The 19,316-nt window shown below is 43.4% G+C and overlaps 2 protein-coding genes across 4 annotated transcripts; both read left to right on the forward strand.

Annotated features, from left to right (window-relative positions):
• The first annotated feature begins 359 nt into the window (after positions 1 to 359).
• Positions 360 to 7,984, forward strand: LOC147253325 (uncharacterized). Of its 3 annotated transcripts, none has more exons than XM_086218455.1 (7): positions 360 to 653; positions 2,618 to 5,466; positions 5,544 to 5,739; positions 5,872 to 5,964; positions 6,049 to 6,298; positions 6,398 to 6,508; positions 7,426 to 7,984. In XM_086218455.1, the coding sequence occupies exons 2-7, from the start codon at positions 2,951 to 2,953 to the stop codon at positions 7,587 to 7,589; spliced, it is 3,330 nt and encodes a 1,109-aa protein (XP_086074581.1). In that variant the 5' UTR covers positions 360 to 653; positions 2,618 to 2,950; the 3' UTR covers positions 7,590 to 7,984. The 3 variants fall into 3 exon arrangements, with proteins under 3 accessions (XP_086074581.1, XP_086074580.1, XP_086074579.1); XM_086218454.1 differs by having other exon boundaries at positions 360 to 644; XM_086218453.1 differs by lacking the exon at positions 360 to 653 and adding an exon at positions 982 to 1,598.
• A 1,198-nt stretch (positions 7,985 to 9,182) lies between these two features.
• aqp10a (aquaporin 10a) lies at positions 9,183 to 14,267 on the forward strand. The gene is made up of 6 exons (XM_086218457.1): positions 9,183 to 9,453; positions 10,499 to 10,625; positions 11,306 to 11,443; positions 12,393 to 12,511; positions 12,696 to 12,913; positions 13,703 to 14,267. Exons 1-6 carry the CDS (start codon positions 9,370 to 9,372, stop codon positions 13,911 to 13,913), a joined length of 897 nt encoding a protein of 298 aa, XP_086074583.1. The 5' UTR covers positions 9,183 to 9,369; the 3' UTR covers positions 13,914 to 14,267.
• The last annotated feature ends 5,049 nt before the right edge of the window (positions 14,268 to 19,316 follow it).

Here is a 19,316-nt window from a genome sequence, read left to right on the forward strand (position 1 = left end):
TCAAGAATGACAAAGCAGCTGTGGGAGTAACATTTGCAGCCATCTTGCAGAGACAGTGCCTCTCATTCATGAAATGTTCGCACACAGAAAATTGTTCTCAGCCATTACAGGACCCTTTGAGCCCTCAATTTAGTCTTACAGAATGGAAGCAAGGCCTTGTTACAAATATTGCCCCTGTCGCATGTACCCCATTACAAACCAGGCTTTGCTTCCTGTCTGTAAGACTAAACTGAGGGCTAAACAAGTCCTATTGTCTGTCAGAACAAATTTTTATGTAAGAACATTTAATGAATGATGCCCACTGTTTTCCAGTGTTCTGTCAGGAACAAGGGTGGGTGTCTGTGGGGTTGTACTGGAGCTATTTACCCCCACTCTGACTTATCTCTGTCCTGAGAGGACCCTCCACATTCAGCCTCTGTCCAGGCTAATCATCCCGGCTAATCATTGATTGGATTATAAAGATCCTCCAACATGGCCCAGAATCAATGACTCTGAGTCAGTCTGACCTGACTATTAGCAGGCACAGCGTGACGTCGGCCTTCCTGCACTGATGGTGAAACCACAGTTTCCTCTGTCTCAACAGAAGAAAGAAGCAGGTGCTTACAAACAGGCAGCACTGAGGAGAGGAACCACAGGGCAATCATGTAAGTACTGTAAGTACTTTAGAAAGTATATTACTGTGAGTTTACTTTTCAGACTTCTCTTGTTTATCTGTAACAATCTAGAATCCCCCCACCTAACAAAGCTTCTTCTTCCACCATTTCAGTCTTATTGTCAGCCTTTCCCCCTCAGCTGACTTCACACTGTCTGCTCTGTTTTGTTGTTCATGTGACATGCGAGAGCTGCCGCTTTAACATATTTATCCCTGCTGGTATGCCCAGGTTTACTTTTTTTTTTGTGGTATCTGGTACCAATTAAAGGTGCTCTGTTATTATGTATTTTGATACCTACTCAACTGAGATGATTAGACTCAGGTTTGCCTGAGGTGAGGGTGAGATTATAAGCCTGTGCTAAGAAAAGTCGCTTTCACACACTCTGAGCTGTATCTTCTTTCCCTTGAGCTACACAATTCTGATGTCATATTTTGTAGACCGAGATGGATAGGTGAGGTTAGAAAAGTGTGTGTGTGTGTGTGTGTGTGTGTGTGTGTGTGTGTGTGTGTTGTGTTGAGCCATTCAGAGGGTGACACATTGAACTGCTGTCAGGAATGCTACCCTGTGAAAAGAGGAGAAGAAGGAAAAATAACAACAATGGGAGGGGGAGGAGAGAGAAAGACTCGCTAAGAAAGAGAAAGAGGGCAAGACAGAGAGAGAGAGACGGAGAGAGAGAGAGAGGACAGGAGGATAAACCAGTGTGGCCGGTTTGCGTCACTGTATGCAGCCCATCATGCAAAGCTGATGTAAAGAGAACAGAGAGAGAGAGAGAAAGAGAGAGAGAAAGAGTGAGGGAGAGAGAGAAGGACAGAGAGAGAGCGAGAGAGAGAGAGAGAGAGAGAGAAAGAAAGATGGGTTAGGAGCTGATGTCATTACCAAGCTCTGCCTTCACTATGAACCAATGTCAAAACAATGGTCCTGGAAAATAAGTCACTTGAGAGTAAGGTAAGATGCATCTGTGTGTGTGTGTGTGTGTGTGTGTGTGTGTGTGTACGTGTGAGAAGTAGATTCATGAATGGGGATTTTTTTTAATCTGATCCTTGTGTGCACACCAAATGTGCCCCTCAGTTTTAATCGCAGTTGTAAACAAACATGGCTGTGTTGCCCAGGTTACCTAGATGGGACTGAGTAGAACAGGTGTCTCTGTAAACTGACACCCAGACTCCCTTCTGCACCTCCACAGGTCTGCCACCCAAAGATACACGCTATCGATGCACAGCCTTTGATAATTATAGTTATACAATGTGCGGTTAAACATCATGGAAAATGGAAAATTATGCATGATCAAGGATGCCTGATATCACAGATGAGTCACTGTCCATCAGTGTCTCTTTGTCTCTTGGCTGCTTATAGACATCTTAAATTCATCGTCTTTATTATGGATTTCCCCTTTAAATCTTTTTGGTCAGTTGTTGACTTCCCTTGACCATGTAATACGTGCAGCTGTGAGACAGACTGTGCCACTGAAGCACATTGTTTTTACTGGGTGGATTGTCGTTAAGTGAGTTTTTCCGGTTTTTGGTTCAGGTTAAGCTGACGCTGACAGGTAGCTATTTTGCTTCTGTGAACAGTCAGTATGTGATACATGTGTGAAACAGAGTTTCTTATCAGAGTTGTGTGAATGGAGCTATTGAGTCAGTGTCAGGGGAATGCTAGGAAGGCATGTTGCAAAATGACATTAGTGACAGGCTTTCAGAGTGAGCACATTTCTCAGGCTTTCATGCATGATCAATTGTTCTGTTTTATCTTATCCAACTTTATACCCCCCCTCCTTTTTTAATCATTTCATATCTTCTCTTATTTCCTCTCTCTGCTTCCCTGCAATATGCTGGTGCTCCCTGTCCACGCTGTGATTTTTCTCTGTGAGCATTGTGAGCAGACGGAGCGACCACAATCCACATATCACAACATTCCAGCTCAATCCATTCTGAACATGGAAATTTGTGCATTCTTATGCTTGGCAGGCAATGGGAGCTGTTCGCTGAAGTCACGCTGGGGAACTGAAGGGACACAACAACAAAGCAAAAAGAGAGTCAAGAAGAGAAATACTTCAAGACAGTCAAACTATAAAGTAGCATCACTGAATTATGTAATCTTTTAATGCAGGATTTGCACGAGTCTAAACATGAGAGGACGATAGTTTTGCTACTCAGTTTACAGACACAAAACTGCAGACAAATTGCTTCCACAATCCGAAGGACAGTTGCTTGGAATAAATAAATCAAGTTCACTGTTTGACTCTCTTTTTGAGGTTTGGCACTTGACAGGAGATCGTTAACTTTGTTTACTCTCAGACAATGGACTTGTTTCCCACTCCAGTGAGTGAGTACACCAAGCAGAGGATCAGCACATCACGCTTTACTGTCAGATCAGCTAACTCTCCCTCTTATAGTCTCACTCGCAGGCCACTTGTTAGCCAGGCCAGAGCTTTGTCAGAGGATGTGAGGGAGGGTGCTGAGGAATATGAAGGAAGAAGAACATACCAGAAGTATGCTGACAGAAATGGAGCAAACAGAGAGAATCCTGGATATCAAGCCTGGACCTGGAGTCGCGGCAGTGTCAAACGTTGGTATGAAGAGATGGGCAACAAATCATCGAACAGTCTGATCCAGGATGGCACAACAGATTTTGGCATCAACAGAGGTCAGAACCCAACATGTGGAAGTCGGGGCAGGTCAGACTGGCGAAGTTACAACTTGTCAAGTAGAAGTAAGAGTTCAGATTGGAAGGCAAGGACAGGAAGCCCTGATCGGAGCACCAGACCATCTAACGCATTGTCAAATGAACACGGAGGTAAACCAAGGGGTGGTGAGGGCATTAGGGGCCAGATGATGTCCTCAGTTGCAGGTTCAAATTATGTTTTTCAAGACAGGAGTCCAACAAGTCCACAAACTTTGGAGAGGGTCAATTGGGGCTACTCCCTCCCCTACAGGCGGAAGTCACAGACCAGTTCTGACTTCAGAGGGTCGACTTCTTCATTGGAGCACAAAGGAGGCCAGAGTATAATGGAACGGATAGAGAAACTCTATGGATCCACTGGATTTGCTAAAACAGAGGATTACAGCAGAATTAGGGATTCCCCTGAAAGAGACTGGTGTGAAGGAAAGACAGGAAATGTAACACTCTGTCACAAAGGATCAACATCTAACTTATTCACTCCGCCAGAGCAGAGGTCATGGGACAGGGCCTCAGGAGGAACCTTCCCCAGGCGTTACTCTTTGGTTGAGAAAAGGAGTCCAATGCAGAGCTGGAAACCATTCACCTGGGCACCTCAAAAAGACACCACCACTTTAGATTCTGACACTTCAAGGACATGCAGGAGAACACCTGAGGTACATTGGCAAGACCATTTCCATGGCAGGTATTCAGAGGGATCTGGGGAGCACTTGGGTAGAGGGTTCTTGACAACGGGCACAATGTCTCTTGATAGAGCCAGGAGCCGAAACTCTGTAGCAGCTAAGATTAGATCAGCCAGACTGGCTTTATTAGAAAAGAATGCTCTCAATTCGATTGGAGTGGGAGAGAGAAGGGCATGTGGAGGTCAGGGGGCAACAAACCAGGGAGAGGAGAGCGGTGGCACTGCTGAAATAAATGGGATGTGGAGAGAAAGAACTGCGCAGGAGAAAGAGAGAGGAGAAACTCCAATAAGGGGGACTTGCTTAGATGAAGATGTGTTTGAGTCAAACCCATGGGACATCAGAGTGAGGACTGTGGGGAAGAAAGCATCCTCAGTGAAGTTGGATGTCCTGTCTGCAGCTAGTGTGAGAAATAAGATCAGTCAGTTTGAGGCTCTGACCCAGAGGGCACAGGGTTTAGCCTCAGGCCAGGTCCAGATTCCAAGACGGGCTTTTTCTGTACCAACACAACTCCACAGCCCCCATTGTGGAGTAAAGAAGAGTGGCTCAGCAAAAGCCTTAAGTGGGCTGAGGGAAAAATGGGATAGTCTGGGAGAAGAAGGGGAGGCAGCTAAGAAAGTGGAGGAGAAAGGTTGTAGACCAGGGGAGCAGGGAGGACAGTCAGAAAGGGCTTCATCAGTGGATGAGGGTGGACTAAGATTAGAAAATAAAAATATAGAGAGTGGTAAAACATGCACTGATGTTTTCGGGGAATATTCCAGACTAAAGCATTCATTGGAAATCCCCCTAAATGGAGGAGCTCAAAAATGTCAAGGAAAGTTTTACATTGACGAGACAGACTTTTCAAAAGTCTCAAGCCCAGAAGAGGCCAGTAAGGACGTGAATGCCAGCAAGTCTTCGATTCTGTCCAACTCTGGTGACACTGGTTCACCTCAGTATGCTGAGAAGAAGACAACACCCCCTCGTGTTTTATCACCTCATGATGATGATGATGATGTTGGTGATCATGATGATGATGATGATGAGAATGATTATAATGACAAGACACCAATAAACTCCCCAAATCAATCACCCCTCCACTCACCTGTCTCACTGCCAGAAAATACCACATCATCTGCTGAGAATGAAAATGCTTCTATCACACAAACAGCCAAAATCCCTGAACAAGACCACCTACGTCCAGGCCCCCCCCTCGCCACTTCCTCCCACAGTAACCTCCCTGATCTCATCTCTCCAAAGGCCAACTTTTTGAATGAAAAGAAACAAGTATTGGACCTGGATGCTTGGGTAGCAGGCTGGAAAGTCTGGAAGGATAATGAAGATCCTTTTGAGGATGATGATGATGATGATAGTACACAAAAGGATGATGATTCAAAGTATGATTCAGACTCTGGCAAATCCTCGGTGACCATAACCAGTTACATGAGCCAAGCAGAAAACAAAAGCTTCTGTGTCAGGTGGGTGCTATGATTATTGTGGTTTGACCCAAGTGTCCCTGGTCAGTTGCTCACCTTCTGTAATGTCTCACTTGAAGCCTCTCAGATCTGTGCAACTTTGCTGTGGACGACTACGAGTCAGAGAATGATAGCGATGAGTGGCAATTAGCCGGGCGGCGGTCTGCTTCATTGAGCTCCGATGTGTCAGCTCTGTCCCATGTGTCCGTGCTACCCACTGAGGAGCTGGACAGGCTCATGGAAGACGTCAGGGGTCTGGGGGACAGCGCCCGACAGGTACCTAAACAATTGTACCTGCCCTGATGTTAAGCATGTGGTACTGAACCAATCCCCCTCTGTCATGACCTTGATATAGAATCACCATGATGTAAAGTTTCCTCTCATTCAGTCTTCTCTCACTTTTTGCAGGATGATGTGCAAGTGGTGGTTCTCCATAAAGAGATGGGAGTGGGACTGGGCTTCAGTATGGCAGGAGGCATGGACCAGAGCAAACCAGTCACAGTGAGAAAATAACTTTTCCTTTTCTCTTCTGAAAAAAAAGAAACATGTCTGTATACTATCTTCATTTCTGTCTGTTCTACTCAGGTCCACAAGGTGTTCCCCACAGGTGTAGCAGCACAGGAAGGTTCCATTAGGGAAGGGGACCAGGTCTTATCAATCAACGGTTCAGTGTTGCAGGGCCACACTCACTGGGAGGCCTTGAGGATCCTGAGGCGAGCAAAGACTCGTGAGATGGGAGTCGTGGTCCTGAGGAGGGGAGGAGATAGCAGTTCATTGAAGGATGTAATTAAGACACATGCTCAAGTTCCAACACAAACTCAAACCACAGAAAAAGGTGATTCTTCAAACTTCAGCTGAGATTACAAGACACTTGTCCTAACTCTGTTGCAATTTCAAGTGAAATTCTCCATCTGTGTTTTGTTACTGATCTCAGGCCGGTGTGTGTGTGTGCGTCTGGAGAAGAACAGCAGGGATCTCGGCTTCAGCCTGGAGGGAGGTGCAGGTCTGGGGAACAGGCCGCTCACCGTACAGAAGATCTTTCAGGGTGAGAAACAGAGCTCAGAGTTTCACAGGAAAGACTGTATATCACCTGGCTTCAAGTAGGAAGACACATACACACACACACACACACACACACACACACACACACACACACACACAAACACACACACACACACACACAGAGCATATGAGTAGCTTTTCTTGGAAAAATGTCTTCCGTTTACTTCGTCTGTCTTTGACATGCCAGGGATTATCAACCAGAGTGCATTTCCTGTGCATGGGTGGATATTTCTGAAGCACCCTCTGAGTCCTCCACAAACAAGTGGAACTACAACTTCTGCCATCAGAGCATTAAAATCATCCTATTATATGAGGCTTTCATTCTGGATTGTTTTAACTAATAATCTGAAGGGAAAAAAACATTTTCTCCTCTTTGGTTTATGATATAAATACATGCGATTCACCTGATTTCCACTGGTGGGCGCTGGTGCTGTATTGTAGTACACTGAAGGACACTGGACTGTTTTGTAAAGGCATCAAAAATGCCTGTGTTTTTAAGAGATATATTTGTCATCTAAAGTACTTTTCATCACTATTTAGTGAACACAGTGCATAAACTGTGAGTCTAATACATTTACACTGAGGTTGAAATTCCAAAATACACACCCTTGGCAATCGAACATGCCAAAATGATCAAATGTCAAACAGTGACAGGACCACAATGTTGCAAAAATGGAACTTTCTATTTAACTCCTTTAATCCACTGCACAAGTAGCTTCTTTTTAAGGTCAAAACATAATGTGACAAATACCCTCAGTAAAAACTGACCCAGTTATCCCTCACAGAAAGATATAGCATTGCCTTTTCATTGGCTTCAAGTATCTCTTCCACCCGGACGTTTTTTTTCTTGCATCAGTTAACTAAATGTGCCCCCCTCACTCCATTCTCTCTTCCCCACAGGGGGTCCAGTTGATAAGGTTTGTCCTGGTGATGAGGTGGTGGAGATCGAAGGTGTCAGCATGGTGGGGATGCGTCGTCTGGAGGCTTGGACTCTGATCAGACGACTTCCCTCTGGGCCTGTGGATGTAGTACTTTGTCGACCCCAAAAAACTCTGGAGCAATGAGGATTTTCAAAATGCAAGGAGAGGTTCGGTGGATGACAGCAGAGAGAAATCATCGTCTGCAGTGCCAAAGAACATGGGACTATTTGGGGAAAATGCCATTTAAACTATTAATTTATCTATGTGTTGGCCTTCAGGAAGAAACATTATCTTGTCTTTTAAGGTGTTTGTCACTTGTAAATGTTACCGGCAGATATTTGGCTCTCTTTCAGTTTAAGGACTGCATCTACCTCACAGCCTATAATATTTCTAACATTAAATAAAGTGGCTCTTGTATATTATACATGAAGAACATGGTCACAAATGCTATAAAATATTGTGACCTGATGCTAACTGCACTCAGAGTTTATGTTGCTTTTTAATAAATCCTCATACAAGAAGGTGTTTATTTTATATACATTGTGTCCTGCTGATGGATCTGGCGAGATAGAAATGAATGTAAAAGAGAAGATCCTGCGGATAAAAACACAGATGCAGGGTAAAAGTATCTCCCCTCTTATTTGTCCTACGACGCTCCTCACACAGAGATGTGATAAGATAAAATACTGCTGTGCAAGCTTGACAGTCACCGTAAGCTAATGTCAAGGTTTACTTTTTGGAGAGATAGTGGTGTTAGTTATGTTTTGAAAAAAACAACAACAACCGCTGTGTTCAGCTGTAAAGTGAATAGAATTAAAGCTCATTCGCTGATGCAGGTGCACAACTGACAACCATCTTATCAACTGATTTCGTTGCCCAACTGAAATTAATAAGCAGTAACACAGCACTTATTGGGCATTACATAATCCATTAGGAGTCCAGAGTTCAGTCAGACGGGTTACGGTGGCATCCAGCTTCCTGATGGTGACGATGGTGGTGGTGGTGGTGGTGGTGGGGTGGTGGTTACTCACCACATTACAGCTTTTGGCCTTGAACTATGTGGAAATTATTTACGAAATCTGACCTTTGGATTCTCAATTATTATTAACAGAATCAGCTTCATTAGCCTGGGAAATATCAGAGCAGTCTCCAGGCCATTCAGATCAACTGTGATGACTTTAGCTGTGATGAGTTTTGAGTGTAATTCCTCTGTTTTTATCTGTTATCAACCCACATTAACTGGAGAACAGCGTGACAAAACCAAATCACTTGGTTGGGTTGACATTATTGGTGCTTTTTACTCCAAATTTGATCAGTATATGATTGTAAAGTCATCCTTTTTCCTCACATTCTAAGGAAATTTGGCATTATGTCAGTCTTTGAACATGTGCGGTAGATTTGATGTCCAGTGCAAGTGTGTTTGTGCCTCATGCACTTGCTTGTGTGACACCCTGAGCAGATTGATAACAAAGAAAAGATGAAATCAAAGGGAAAAACTGAGGGGCATTGAATTTTGGACTCTTTCTAAATCAGTAGCAGATTATATTTCTGCTGTACAGCTTCTACAGAAACATGAACGAAAGGGAAGTGCATATTTGCACATTAACAGTGTACACACTGAATGTGTTCATGGATAGCTTGTATAAGCCAGCCGAGGTACATCACGTTCACCACACCAATCAATAGTGAGTTGTGACATCCCAGTAAATGATTTATAGTGAACAGCTGTGGTGAGAGAGAAAGAGGAGGCAAGACATCCAGGAAAGGTGAGGTACAGCACACAGGTGTATAGATGCTTCGGTGGAATTTGGGGTTGTCATCTTCACTCTAGAAGCAGCTGCTGTACGGGCCAACCGAAGCCAGCTGAGGTCTGTCTGACAGGGGAGACAAACACAGTTGGATTGTACCTTCAATTCCTGCAGCCATGTTGAAGCCACGTCCTCTGCGGGTGAAGAACGCTCTGGTGCGAGAGTGCATGGCTGAGTTTTTGGGAACTTTTGTCTTGCTGGTAAGTGACAAAAGCCTGTTTATATATAGGGTGTTAAAAAGGTTTACTCAAAGTCCAGAGCTTGTTTTTTAAAGAGGTACATTTAAAGAAAAAAGTTCACTTCAGTTTGATTATACTTTATGATTGGTAATACTTTTCGCACATTTATTTTATCAGCTTTTACATTTTTATTTGATCTTTTTGTCTGTTTTGGGGCATTTGGGAGTTTAATGCATTGAGGGTTATTTCATTCATAAATAAACCTCCTGGAAACGGTACAACAGTAATATTAGGGCGCCATTTGAAAACTGTCAAGGTGCTAATAAAGGTGCCATTTCTTATTTACACATTGCATTAATATATGCAGCATTGTTCACTGAAAATGAAGAGGAGTGTGGGCATTTCACAAAAGAATAATAACAACAAAAAACAGTATTTTTCTTATTTTATTTTGGAAGCCAGATATGTACAAGATAACAAGGAACACATGGGGAGTTATAAACCAAATGTAGGACTTGCAGTTTATGCGCATAAATTGATTCATAAAGTGAGTCAATGAATTGGCAATCCTTCATTTCAGCGGTGCAACTTTCATCCGGCTACTGTTGCCAAACCCTCTGGAACCTTTGGCACCAATGTTAATTGTTTTTACAATATCAGTTTCATCAGCCTGCTCTAAATACATATTACAGATGAATTTATTACCCATAAATTTTCAACAGATTGATAATGCCTGCAGGTGCGCCGCTTATGAGAAAATAGATCACATGCTTATGCTTATTGTTTGTTGTTACATGCTCTCTACTGTTCAGATAAGAAGCAGCAGTTTCATCACAAAGTCTGAGGTTATGATGGTACAGAAATAATTACATTTTATTAGCCATGTATGGATGTGTTATAACGGATATATTAGTTGCATATACAAATAATTCATCTCAGAGAGCAACTGGGTCATCCCAGAACATCCACGTGTATTTCTGCACGCAGGTGACCTCAGGTGTCACCTACTGTGGTGGATTTTTGCAATGGAAGACTCCTAACTCTGCATCTGTCGTCTCCTGTGAAGCTCTTCGGCTGCTCTGCTGCAGCGCAGGTGAAGACCAGCAGAGAGACTAAAGGACAGTTTTTGTCAGTCAACATGGCGTTCTCTGTGGGTGTGATGTCCGCCATGTACCTCACCAAGGGCATCACAGGTAAAACTAGAAAAACTGCATTGCATTACTATAGGTCCGCCACATGTTCCTGTGCTACTGGCATATCTTCAGCTGTGATTTATCAGTAAAATCTTTCCTCATTGTCCTGGAGGTGCAGGGAACATTTGTAGTGATTTGAAGAAATTCCTGTCAGTGCCTGACATCACGTTCATACGAGGTGACAGAGGCCTTGACCTTTCACCTCTCACTAAAATCCTGTAGTCCCGGTGGACATTTGTGCCGAATTTGAAGAAAACCTCCATGATATATCACATTAATGAGAATGAGACAGCCAACCTGAGCACAAGGTCCAACCACCCACGGCTCTCCCTGCTGCAGAAGCTTAAAAACAGTTCCGACGTCGTTTCACCAACTCTATCATATTTAGACTCTGATATCTAATATCACACTCTCAAGCAGCATCACTGAGATGAACATAAAATCCACCAGCATTTTACTGCTTCACACACTGAGTTATGACTTTTCCATTACTGCAGACATTCATTTTTGGAGGGCTTGAGATTTATCACGTTAATAACTGGCTCTCTGGGTGACGACGACTTGTCTCACTTCTCAAGGTCTTTCAGAGTACAGCATCTTGTGGTTGGCTTACTACATGGCTACAAATATGTCATGACTATCCAATCTCCCTGAGGGTAATTCTTTTACCTCCTGTGTAGGTGCCCATCTGAACCCAGCGGTTACTCTCAGCTTCTGTGTGTTAGGCCAGGTGCCATGGGGAAGGCTGCTGCCTTACATCCTCTCCCAGCTGCTGGGGGCTTATGTTGCATCAGGATTGGTCTACATGGTCTACTATGGTTTGTCTATCCAGCACTATGGATTTTTATATCACTGACATACAGGTTGATGCATAATTGAAGGAAATACCTAAATAAGTGTGCGGTGAAACAAATGTAGGGTCACTGACTTGGCTGGACTTGACAAGACTTGAGTTAGGTAAGGATTTAGGTCATAAAATAAAGTGATGTCACCTAAAAAAATGTATTTGTTTATCAAGTACTCACTGTTAGATGCCTAAAATTCATGAGGAATTTTGCTCCCAGCATGATGTTATGGTGGTTCGAGAATTCAGAAAACACAAGCCACAGACTTATTGCTGAAAGCTAAAGGAGACCAAAGATTAACAACAGCAAAATTACACGAAACACACATTTACAAACTCTCGAGTATAATCCAAATCTCCTGAATCCAGTCCAGATTAATACCTCACAAACTCTTTGATTTGAGTTAAAAACTACTATATGTTCTGCACTCATTCGTGCCGCTGTGCAGAATGTGAACCTCTGAGTAGCAGAGGCCTGGCCAGTGAGTGAGCTGGGAGGCGGTGTTTAAACTGAATGCAGTCAAACATGCATTTAATGCAGGGGGGAAAAAATTCTTGAAGAATTGGAGACATCAAACACGAAGGAATTGATGAGTTTTTGGTGATGTATGGCTTTAAACTGTTGAAAGTCTCCACATGGGGAGTTTGCCTGCACCATAGCCTCAAAACACCAAACAAAGGAATGTATTTTGGAAGACTGACATTTCCATAATTACTAAGAAAGTCCTGAGTTTCATTGCCAGCTCCCACTTTCCTCATGATTTATGACGCAGTATCATGAATGTCCCAGCCGGTGTCTGAGACTGATTCCACCTGGACAACAACACAGGCGCACCATACATTCATCCAACCGCTACAGTTTACACATATTGTGTACATTTGCATTGTTTCTTATGTTTTGCTTCATATCCTCACCTCTGCAGATGCGATAATGGAGTTCAGTGGAGGAGTGTTGACTGTATATGGCCCAAATGAGACAGCATCAATATTTGCAACATATCCCTCTGAGTACTTGACGCTGGGCCGAAGCTTCCTTGACCAGGTGTGTTGGAGAGAACAGACAGATACTCTGAGTTGTCTTAGGAAAAGCGTATGTTCTACTAAGACAATGAATAATGGCTCCATGTGACTGAGAGTCGGCATGCACAGTCCGACATCTTCCAACGTTCAGCTATTACTAATTCCACTACATGGCTATTTTAGTGCGGTGTGTTCTACTCCATCAGGTGGTGGGCACCGGCATGCTGATGTTGTGCATCCTGTGTTTGGATGAGAAGAGGAACACTCCAGCTCCCACAGAGCTGATTCCTGTGATAGTGGCTGTGATCGTTCTGGGGATCTCCATGTCAATGTCAGCTAACTGTGGTGCTGCAATAAATCCAGCCCGGGATCTGGGGCCACGCCTTTTTACGCTGACTGCAGGCTGGGGTGTCGAAGTCTTCACGTAAGTGTCTTATCTTATATGTATAGTGTGTACGCACAGCACTGAACACTTTCCTGCCTGATAACATCAGAATACGAGCAAACACGTGCAGGTCACAATGGGGCTGCACAGTTCATTCAAACTGTTACGGTGACGACTTATCTGTCTTTAACTCTTTGTCCCTCTGGAAATCTGGGCACAGGTTATCAAATGTTACAGCGCTCTTTTCAGATTAAAGTAACAAACACCTTCAAGCTCCACAGCTGAAATGTCTTCAGCATACAAAATCAACAAGTTTTCTTCCCCCCGAGACCCGGCTGAGACTGAACCATGCTGTCTAGAGCCTACAACTATTTTTATTACATGAGACAGCAGAGCCACAGATGGGAAATGACATGTAACAAATGCCAGGCTGGATCCTTTAACCCATAAACCATCAGGGCAACAACTTGCAGAATTTAAACCCCAAAAGCTACAAAATATTTCACTCATGACAACTGATGTTCAAAAACAGAACCTAACTACCACTGAAGTCAGTTTTTCATGCGTATCAAAAGCCAAATGCAGAGAGAGCAGCAGCAGGAAAGACTGAAATAGCTCAGATAAAATGCTTTGAGTGCGAAAATCTCAAATGAATCCAAGGATGGAAAAAAGTGGGTCATCAGCTGAGTACAGAACAGCTGATCATCAGCTGATACAGCAGGGATCCACACCCACTCTCGCAGAAATTTGATTCAGAGTTCAATAATTTAGCAGGAGGTGAACTGGCCAAAAAGAGTAACTGATGTATCTGTGACTCTGGATCTGCAGGTGCTACAACTACTGGTTCTGGGTACCTCTGGTGGCCCCACTAATTGGAGGTGTTTTCGGTACTCTTATGTATTTGGTCTTCATCAAATGGCACCTACCTGACCCTGACCCCCCCACAGACCTGCCCTGTCTCTCCACCATCAGTGACAACATCAAGCAGCCCACCATCATGCGGGACAGTGGGCACGAGCTTAAGGTTTCACATTTTTAAGTGTTACAAGTACAAGTGTCCCATGAGATGACGGAGGTTGACAATCTTCATCACCATGAACTAAAACAATTCTCAAGTTGGGCATAACACACACACACACACACACACACGTCTCCTGATATCTTTTGATAGTTGAACTACACTATGTGGAGAGTTTCTTGAAGACGGAGAGTTAAGAAGGAGGCAGCTGAAGGAAAGACTGATTATGTGACAATGCTGTTTGCATTGATGATGGAATTGTCTGGTATTGATTCATTCTTACCTGATTACATTACCGAGATATATTTATTTTCATGAACTGCCTTAATTGATATTGAATAAATGTAATAGTAAAATTTCATTCAGAGAACTATACATCAGTGTTACTCTTTTCATAACTGTGTTTGTATGAATTCCGACTTTCAAGGTCTGTTAAATAGTTTGACCCAGATCTTCCGACCCCGGCTGTATCATGAATTATGCAACAATCGTAGCTTAACGTGACAATCATTCAAATGTCATTAAAAACGTAAGAACTTTCTTTTTACTAATTGTTTATGGCCTAATTCTTATTTTTTAATCATAACATAATTTTGCATTATCTCATATTTCCAAGTAAAATATTTGTCCATTGATAAGGCCACAGTTTTAATCTTTGGGCAGTTGCGTGTAAGTTCAACTTCATACAATCAGAATATACTCATTGTTTATTTAATGTTAAAAAAGCTGAAATTCATTCTCTACTTTCTGAATCTACAAAACCATGATCGTTTTTTTTTCTATTTTCACCCCTTTTTTTCAACAAAGATCTGCTATTTGATACTGGTGGCCACAGGATGTGTTTCCCAGACTTTGATCATTTCCTAAAATAACTTATTCCTACAATTGGATTATTTTCGGACTGTGAGAGAAAATAATTATTGTTCTCACTGTACGGCGGGAGCAAGTTATATCTCTAATATACAACTGTCGAACCCGGCCAGATGCTGCACTTGAACATGTGTTCATGACCATGTTGAGCTGTGAACGCATGCTGGAGCAGATGACGGCGGTAGAGCTGTAGGGGGCGCTGTGACACAAATGAAAGATCAGTGACGATTCAGACACTGAGAAAAGCAAGTGACTTGATGTGTGAACTAAACTTTTAAAACAAAATTGTACATAATCAGATACTCAAAACAATCTTTAAAAAACAACCGATCGTCCCAGAAGTGTGCAGGAGGTGGAGATTGATGAAGCGAAGGTGCACCTCCTCCTGCCCCTCCTCCTCCTCCTCCTCCTCCTCCTCCTCTCCCTCGGCACCAACCTCCCTCACCTCGGTGTCTTCACTTCACTCCAGTTCATCCCCTCCCACCTCAGCGGCCTTACATCACGCACATCACCTCACCCTCACCGTGACCTCCGAGAGAAGAGCAGCAAGACGATGTCTCTCTCCTGCTGGAATCTTTCTGTAGCGCTAACTTGAAAAGGTAGGGTTGTTTCCATTGCTTTATGTACAGATGAAGATGATGATGGTGTGTGTGTGTGTGTGTGTGTGTGTGTGTGTGTGTGTGTGTGTGTGTGTGTGTGTGTGTGTGTGTGTGTGTGTGTGTGTAGCTCCGGATGGTTTCAGAATCTGCATTTAAGGTGGAAAAGTCCTTATTGACTGTTTTCCTTTAAGCAAAGTGAAGTTTAATCATAATCGCTGCACTGACCTGGAGCCTCCATAGCACCCCAACTGTATTTCATATAATGGATGTCTATAAATGTCTATGGACTTTATGCTGTTTTAATTCAATTTCTCTATAAGAACTCAGCGTCCTGCCTCAGGAGCAGGATGGCGGCACCATGATTTAACTTTATTAGTCAGTTGTTCTCTGTTTCCTCACTAAAGTAATCATATATCTAAATTATATTTGATCTCAAAGTCGCCCTCCAGACAAAAATTGTCCCCGCCCCCTTTTCATTGTTTGAGTGTGTAGAAAGATGTTTTTGTAGAGTAAGATACTTGATGGCTGTTCTCTCCTTCGTTGACTCAAATTTCATTTTAATATCTGATATGAAAGGCAGGTGCATACGCAGGATTTGTGACATCACAGTTGGTCAAGTTGAAATTTCCAGTGCACACTGAGAATTTCCTGTAAAGGAAAGCAGGAGACAGACGGGAGAAGAAGTAGGTTGCATGTGTGAGGGTTCTAAGAAACTATGAGCGAAGCTAGCAAACTTGATGGAGGGGGTGTTGTGTAGGGGGGTGTTTCAGGGAATTTTGCTCAATGGTTTGGAAAGATTCTCAGGGCATCAGTGTGTCTCTGGTGTTTCTCGCTCCTGTCAGTCAGCTTTAGCTCCTTACCTTACAGGTCAACTAAGAGAGCATGAAAGACAGAAACACGAAAAACCTAAAGACTCAAGAGAACCAGGCAAATAACTTCAAAGCCCCTTTTTCACTGACCAAAGAACCTGCTAGAGCCTGCTAACATCGGACTTGTTTGCAAATGGAGAGTTTAAGCTATAGCATTTGCTATGAAGAATGTAACTTCTAAGATTTTTTTTTAACCATTTCAGCCCAAAAATTTCAAACCATCTTTTATCAAACAGAGCTGGAACGCCATTCAGTCGGTGCTGCGTTTCAAAAACAGACTGCAGCGAAAAGTAAAGACGGTCACCTACTAGATAGTTTGTCTACCCTGCTCTCCAGTGCGTTCCATTCTAACGTCAAATGTGACGCACCAGAAAAAAATAAACTCGTCTGCTCACAATGAAAAAGGTTCATTCCAGGTTAGTCACGTTTGGAAAACCCATTGTCCAGGAGTATGTGCAGTGGAAGGTTCAGGGTCACAAATGACTGCGTTCAGCTGAATTTTTTGTTTACATCAGTGTTGACTGCAACAATTGAATACCTGTTTCTACTGCAGATTGGATTAAATGCAAATTAAACTTTTCCCAGTGCAGAAAAGAGCCGGATGTTAGCGGGTGTTTGCTGCTTTTGATTAATAGAAGTTGTCAAGAGAGCAGAGAGCATGCAGTGAAGACAGGACTGTGTGGAAGGGCGAGCTGGAAACTCTAGCTGAAAGCCGATCAGCCCAACTCACGTGGAGAGAGACGGACCAGCTCTCTCTCTCTCAGGAGTATTGATTGGAAGCTCGCTGCCTCAAGCGTGGCGTCTGCCTCTGTTTGTACCTCCTAGTATATCATACAAACCTCAAGATTTTTAGACATATAACTCCATCCTCTGCAACCTCATCTGTCCACCCTAGCTTATCTGAAATAAGCCCAGCGAGGGGAAAGCAGTGAGGTGTTTAATAGAAACGAGAGATATGGAGAGAGAGTCTGTTGAAAATGCCGCTCGATTTCTCCTTCTCATCTACAATAGGAGGAAACTCTGGAGGAGCCTCTTGTCCTCAGTGTGCCAAAGAGACAGATGCAGCTCACGGCTGAATGTCATTTCCTCATTAGGACTGTAAGGGAGCCGAGATGGCCGCTCTGCTGATGTCTGTGTCCTGGTTGTAATGCCTCAGAGACTTTCACTTCCTCTGTGTGATGCAAACCATTCTCTCCTGTTGTAAACACCGAACAGCACAACAGTTGTGACCTCCTCATCCAGCCCCCTGTGTTTGTGTCTTCTTCTCTTCACCATTAAGTAATCTTCTCCTGCCACCTCCTGCTCTCTCCCTCTGCAGTCATTCCCATGGGCCATAGCGGAGGGAAGCCGGCAGAGTGGAGATGTTCAGAAAGAGGCCTCCTCCAGGTCAGTAGCCAACACAGAACATGGCAAACTAGCAACTGTGGAAGTCCTGGGGGTTTCAAGGTGAAGCCAATGAGCACCACAAGGAGAGTGCAGGCATTTCACAGGTTGTTAGGTACTAAAATCCACTTTTAGAAATAAAAGCTCTTGTTATAGAAACTTGCACACAGCATTTGTCTCATCTCAAAAGACAAATAGTAGGCTAACGCCAGCGTAACAAACATCCCTTCAGCCAATCACAGCTGATCAAGAGAGAAGCTCCAAAGCAGAGTTCACTCCAGCAATTTTTTAAAAAATTCTGTACAGTCATACCTGAAAGTGACAGCTTAAATCGCAGCAACACCTCAGGAAATGAGCACAGTGACAAGTCTGTATTAAAGTCAAAGGTCGGACCACAGGAAATCCAGCATCAAGGCAACAAAATCCGACAAAAATACAAAATTATCCACGGGATAACTCACTGGGGAAACGCAAGGAAAAGTTGGAGACATGTCCTGAAGTTTTCTGAAACAACAGGAGGAGAAAATATACAGAAAAATCCCCAGCAAGACACACCTGAGACACATTTACACACAGAGGCTATTAAAAGGAGCAGGAAAACTAAACAAAGACAGAAAGAAAAAGCAACATCGGCAAATGACAAAGAGGTTTCCATACGGAAACTGGGATATTTTGTTGGGGTTACTCCACTGGTTCCCAGACTCCCATTTTGAAGTCTCGACTTTGGTGTTTTGGCCTCTACCATCTTGATTTTTTACAACTGGATGTGGACCTGGAGAAGAGTGACTGGAATGAGGCACTGAGATCAATCAGCAAAAACATTAAAACCCACCTGCCTAAAATTGCTTAGGTTCCCCTCGAGCTGCCGAAACAGCTGGCAACCGTGACCATTTTTCATCAATTTGTGAGACAAGAACTCTTCTGTGGAGTCACACTAGACTTGCTGCTCTGGCTCTGACCCAGCCATCCAATCGTCAGAATTTGTCCCTGGTCAAAGTTGCCAAGCCCATTTTTCCAAAACTTCAAGAACTGACTGTTCATATCCCTCACACAGCATATCCCTCACCTCTCAATTGTTGGGAACTGTTTTTCTCTTGATTTGTCAGTGATGGGGGTTTGTGGCTGTTGGCTCGGTGCAGCCTCCGTGGTACAACCATTGGGCGCGTGCACTGAGGAGAGTTCTCTCCTAGTTTTCTGTTTACTGCATTGTGTATAATGTGAAATAAAACGGGAGTGTGTAAAGTGTCTCTTCATATGTCATCCATTGTGAGTCCTCATAGTATCTGTGGAGATGTGCGTTGTTGTCGTTACCATGACAATCCAGACAGAGCGGACACATGTAGCTGATGGAATAAAGTACTATTATGTGAAAAAAAAGCAAAAGCCGATGCTCCTAGCTTGCTAAGAGAGGACACGGCTTGAATAAGGAGTTATGGGGTAACAAGTATGTGAGTATGCCGAACAAGAGGATGACAAGAACCAACTTTTATGATACCAAAATTCTTGAAGCTCTTTATTTTGTCCATTCTGGGCTACTGTAGATGGCATTCTCCTATAGATGTTAAAGGCTCATTGTCAACTGAGCAAAAAGTGGGCCCTCACACACGCGGTGGAGTGAGAGGTGGTGGTGAGACCCAATCATATTTGGATTATGCATGAATGAGCAGACTCAAGCATGCGCTATGGAGCGTATTCACTTCCTG

Source organism: Aulostomus chinensis, chromosome 11 (genome assembly GCF_037954235.1).
Source record: "Aulostomus chinensis isolate RoL2024-O1b breed Wild chromosome 11, RoL_Achi_v1.0, whole genome shotgun sequence".
NCBI lineage: Eukaryota > Metazoa > Chordata > Actinopteri > Syngnathiformes > Aulostomidae > Aulostomus > Aulostomus chinensis.

Bases quoted from the DNA above. Each gene is read 5' to 3' on its own strand.
- LOC147253325 (XM_086218455.1), top strand. From the start codon at position 2,951: ATGGACTTGTTTCCCACTCCAGTGAGTGAGTACACCAAGCAGAGGATC. The intron at 5,740-5,871 runs GTACCTAAACAA...CACTTTTTGCAG, and splicing joins TGGGGGACAGCGCCCGACAG to GATGATGTGCAAGTGGTGGT. The intron at 5,965-6,048 runs GTGAGAAAATAA...TGTTCTACTCAG, and splicing joins ACCAGAGCAAACCAGTCACA to GTCCACAAGGTGTTCCCCAC.
- aqp10a (XM_086218457.1), top strand. From the start codon at position 9,370: ATGTTGAAGCCACGTCCTCTGCGGGTGAAGAACGCTCTGGTGCGAGAG. The intron at 9,454-10,498 runs GTAAGTGACAAA...TCTCCTGTGAAG, and splicing joins TGGGAACTTTTGTCTTGCTG to CTCTTCGGCTGCTCTGCTGC. The intron at 12,914-13,702 runs GTAAGTGTCTTA...CTGGATCTGCAG, and splicing joins TGGGGTGTCGAAGTCTTCAC to GTGCTACAACTACTGGTTCT.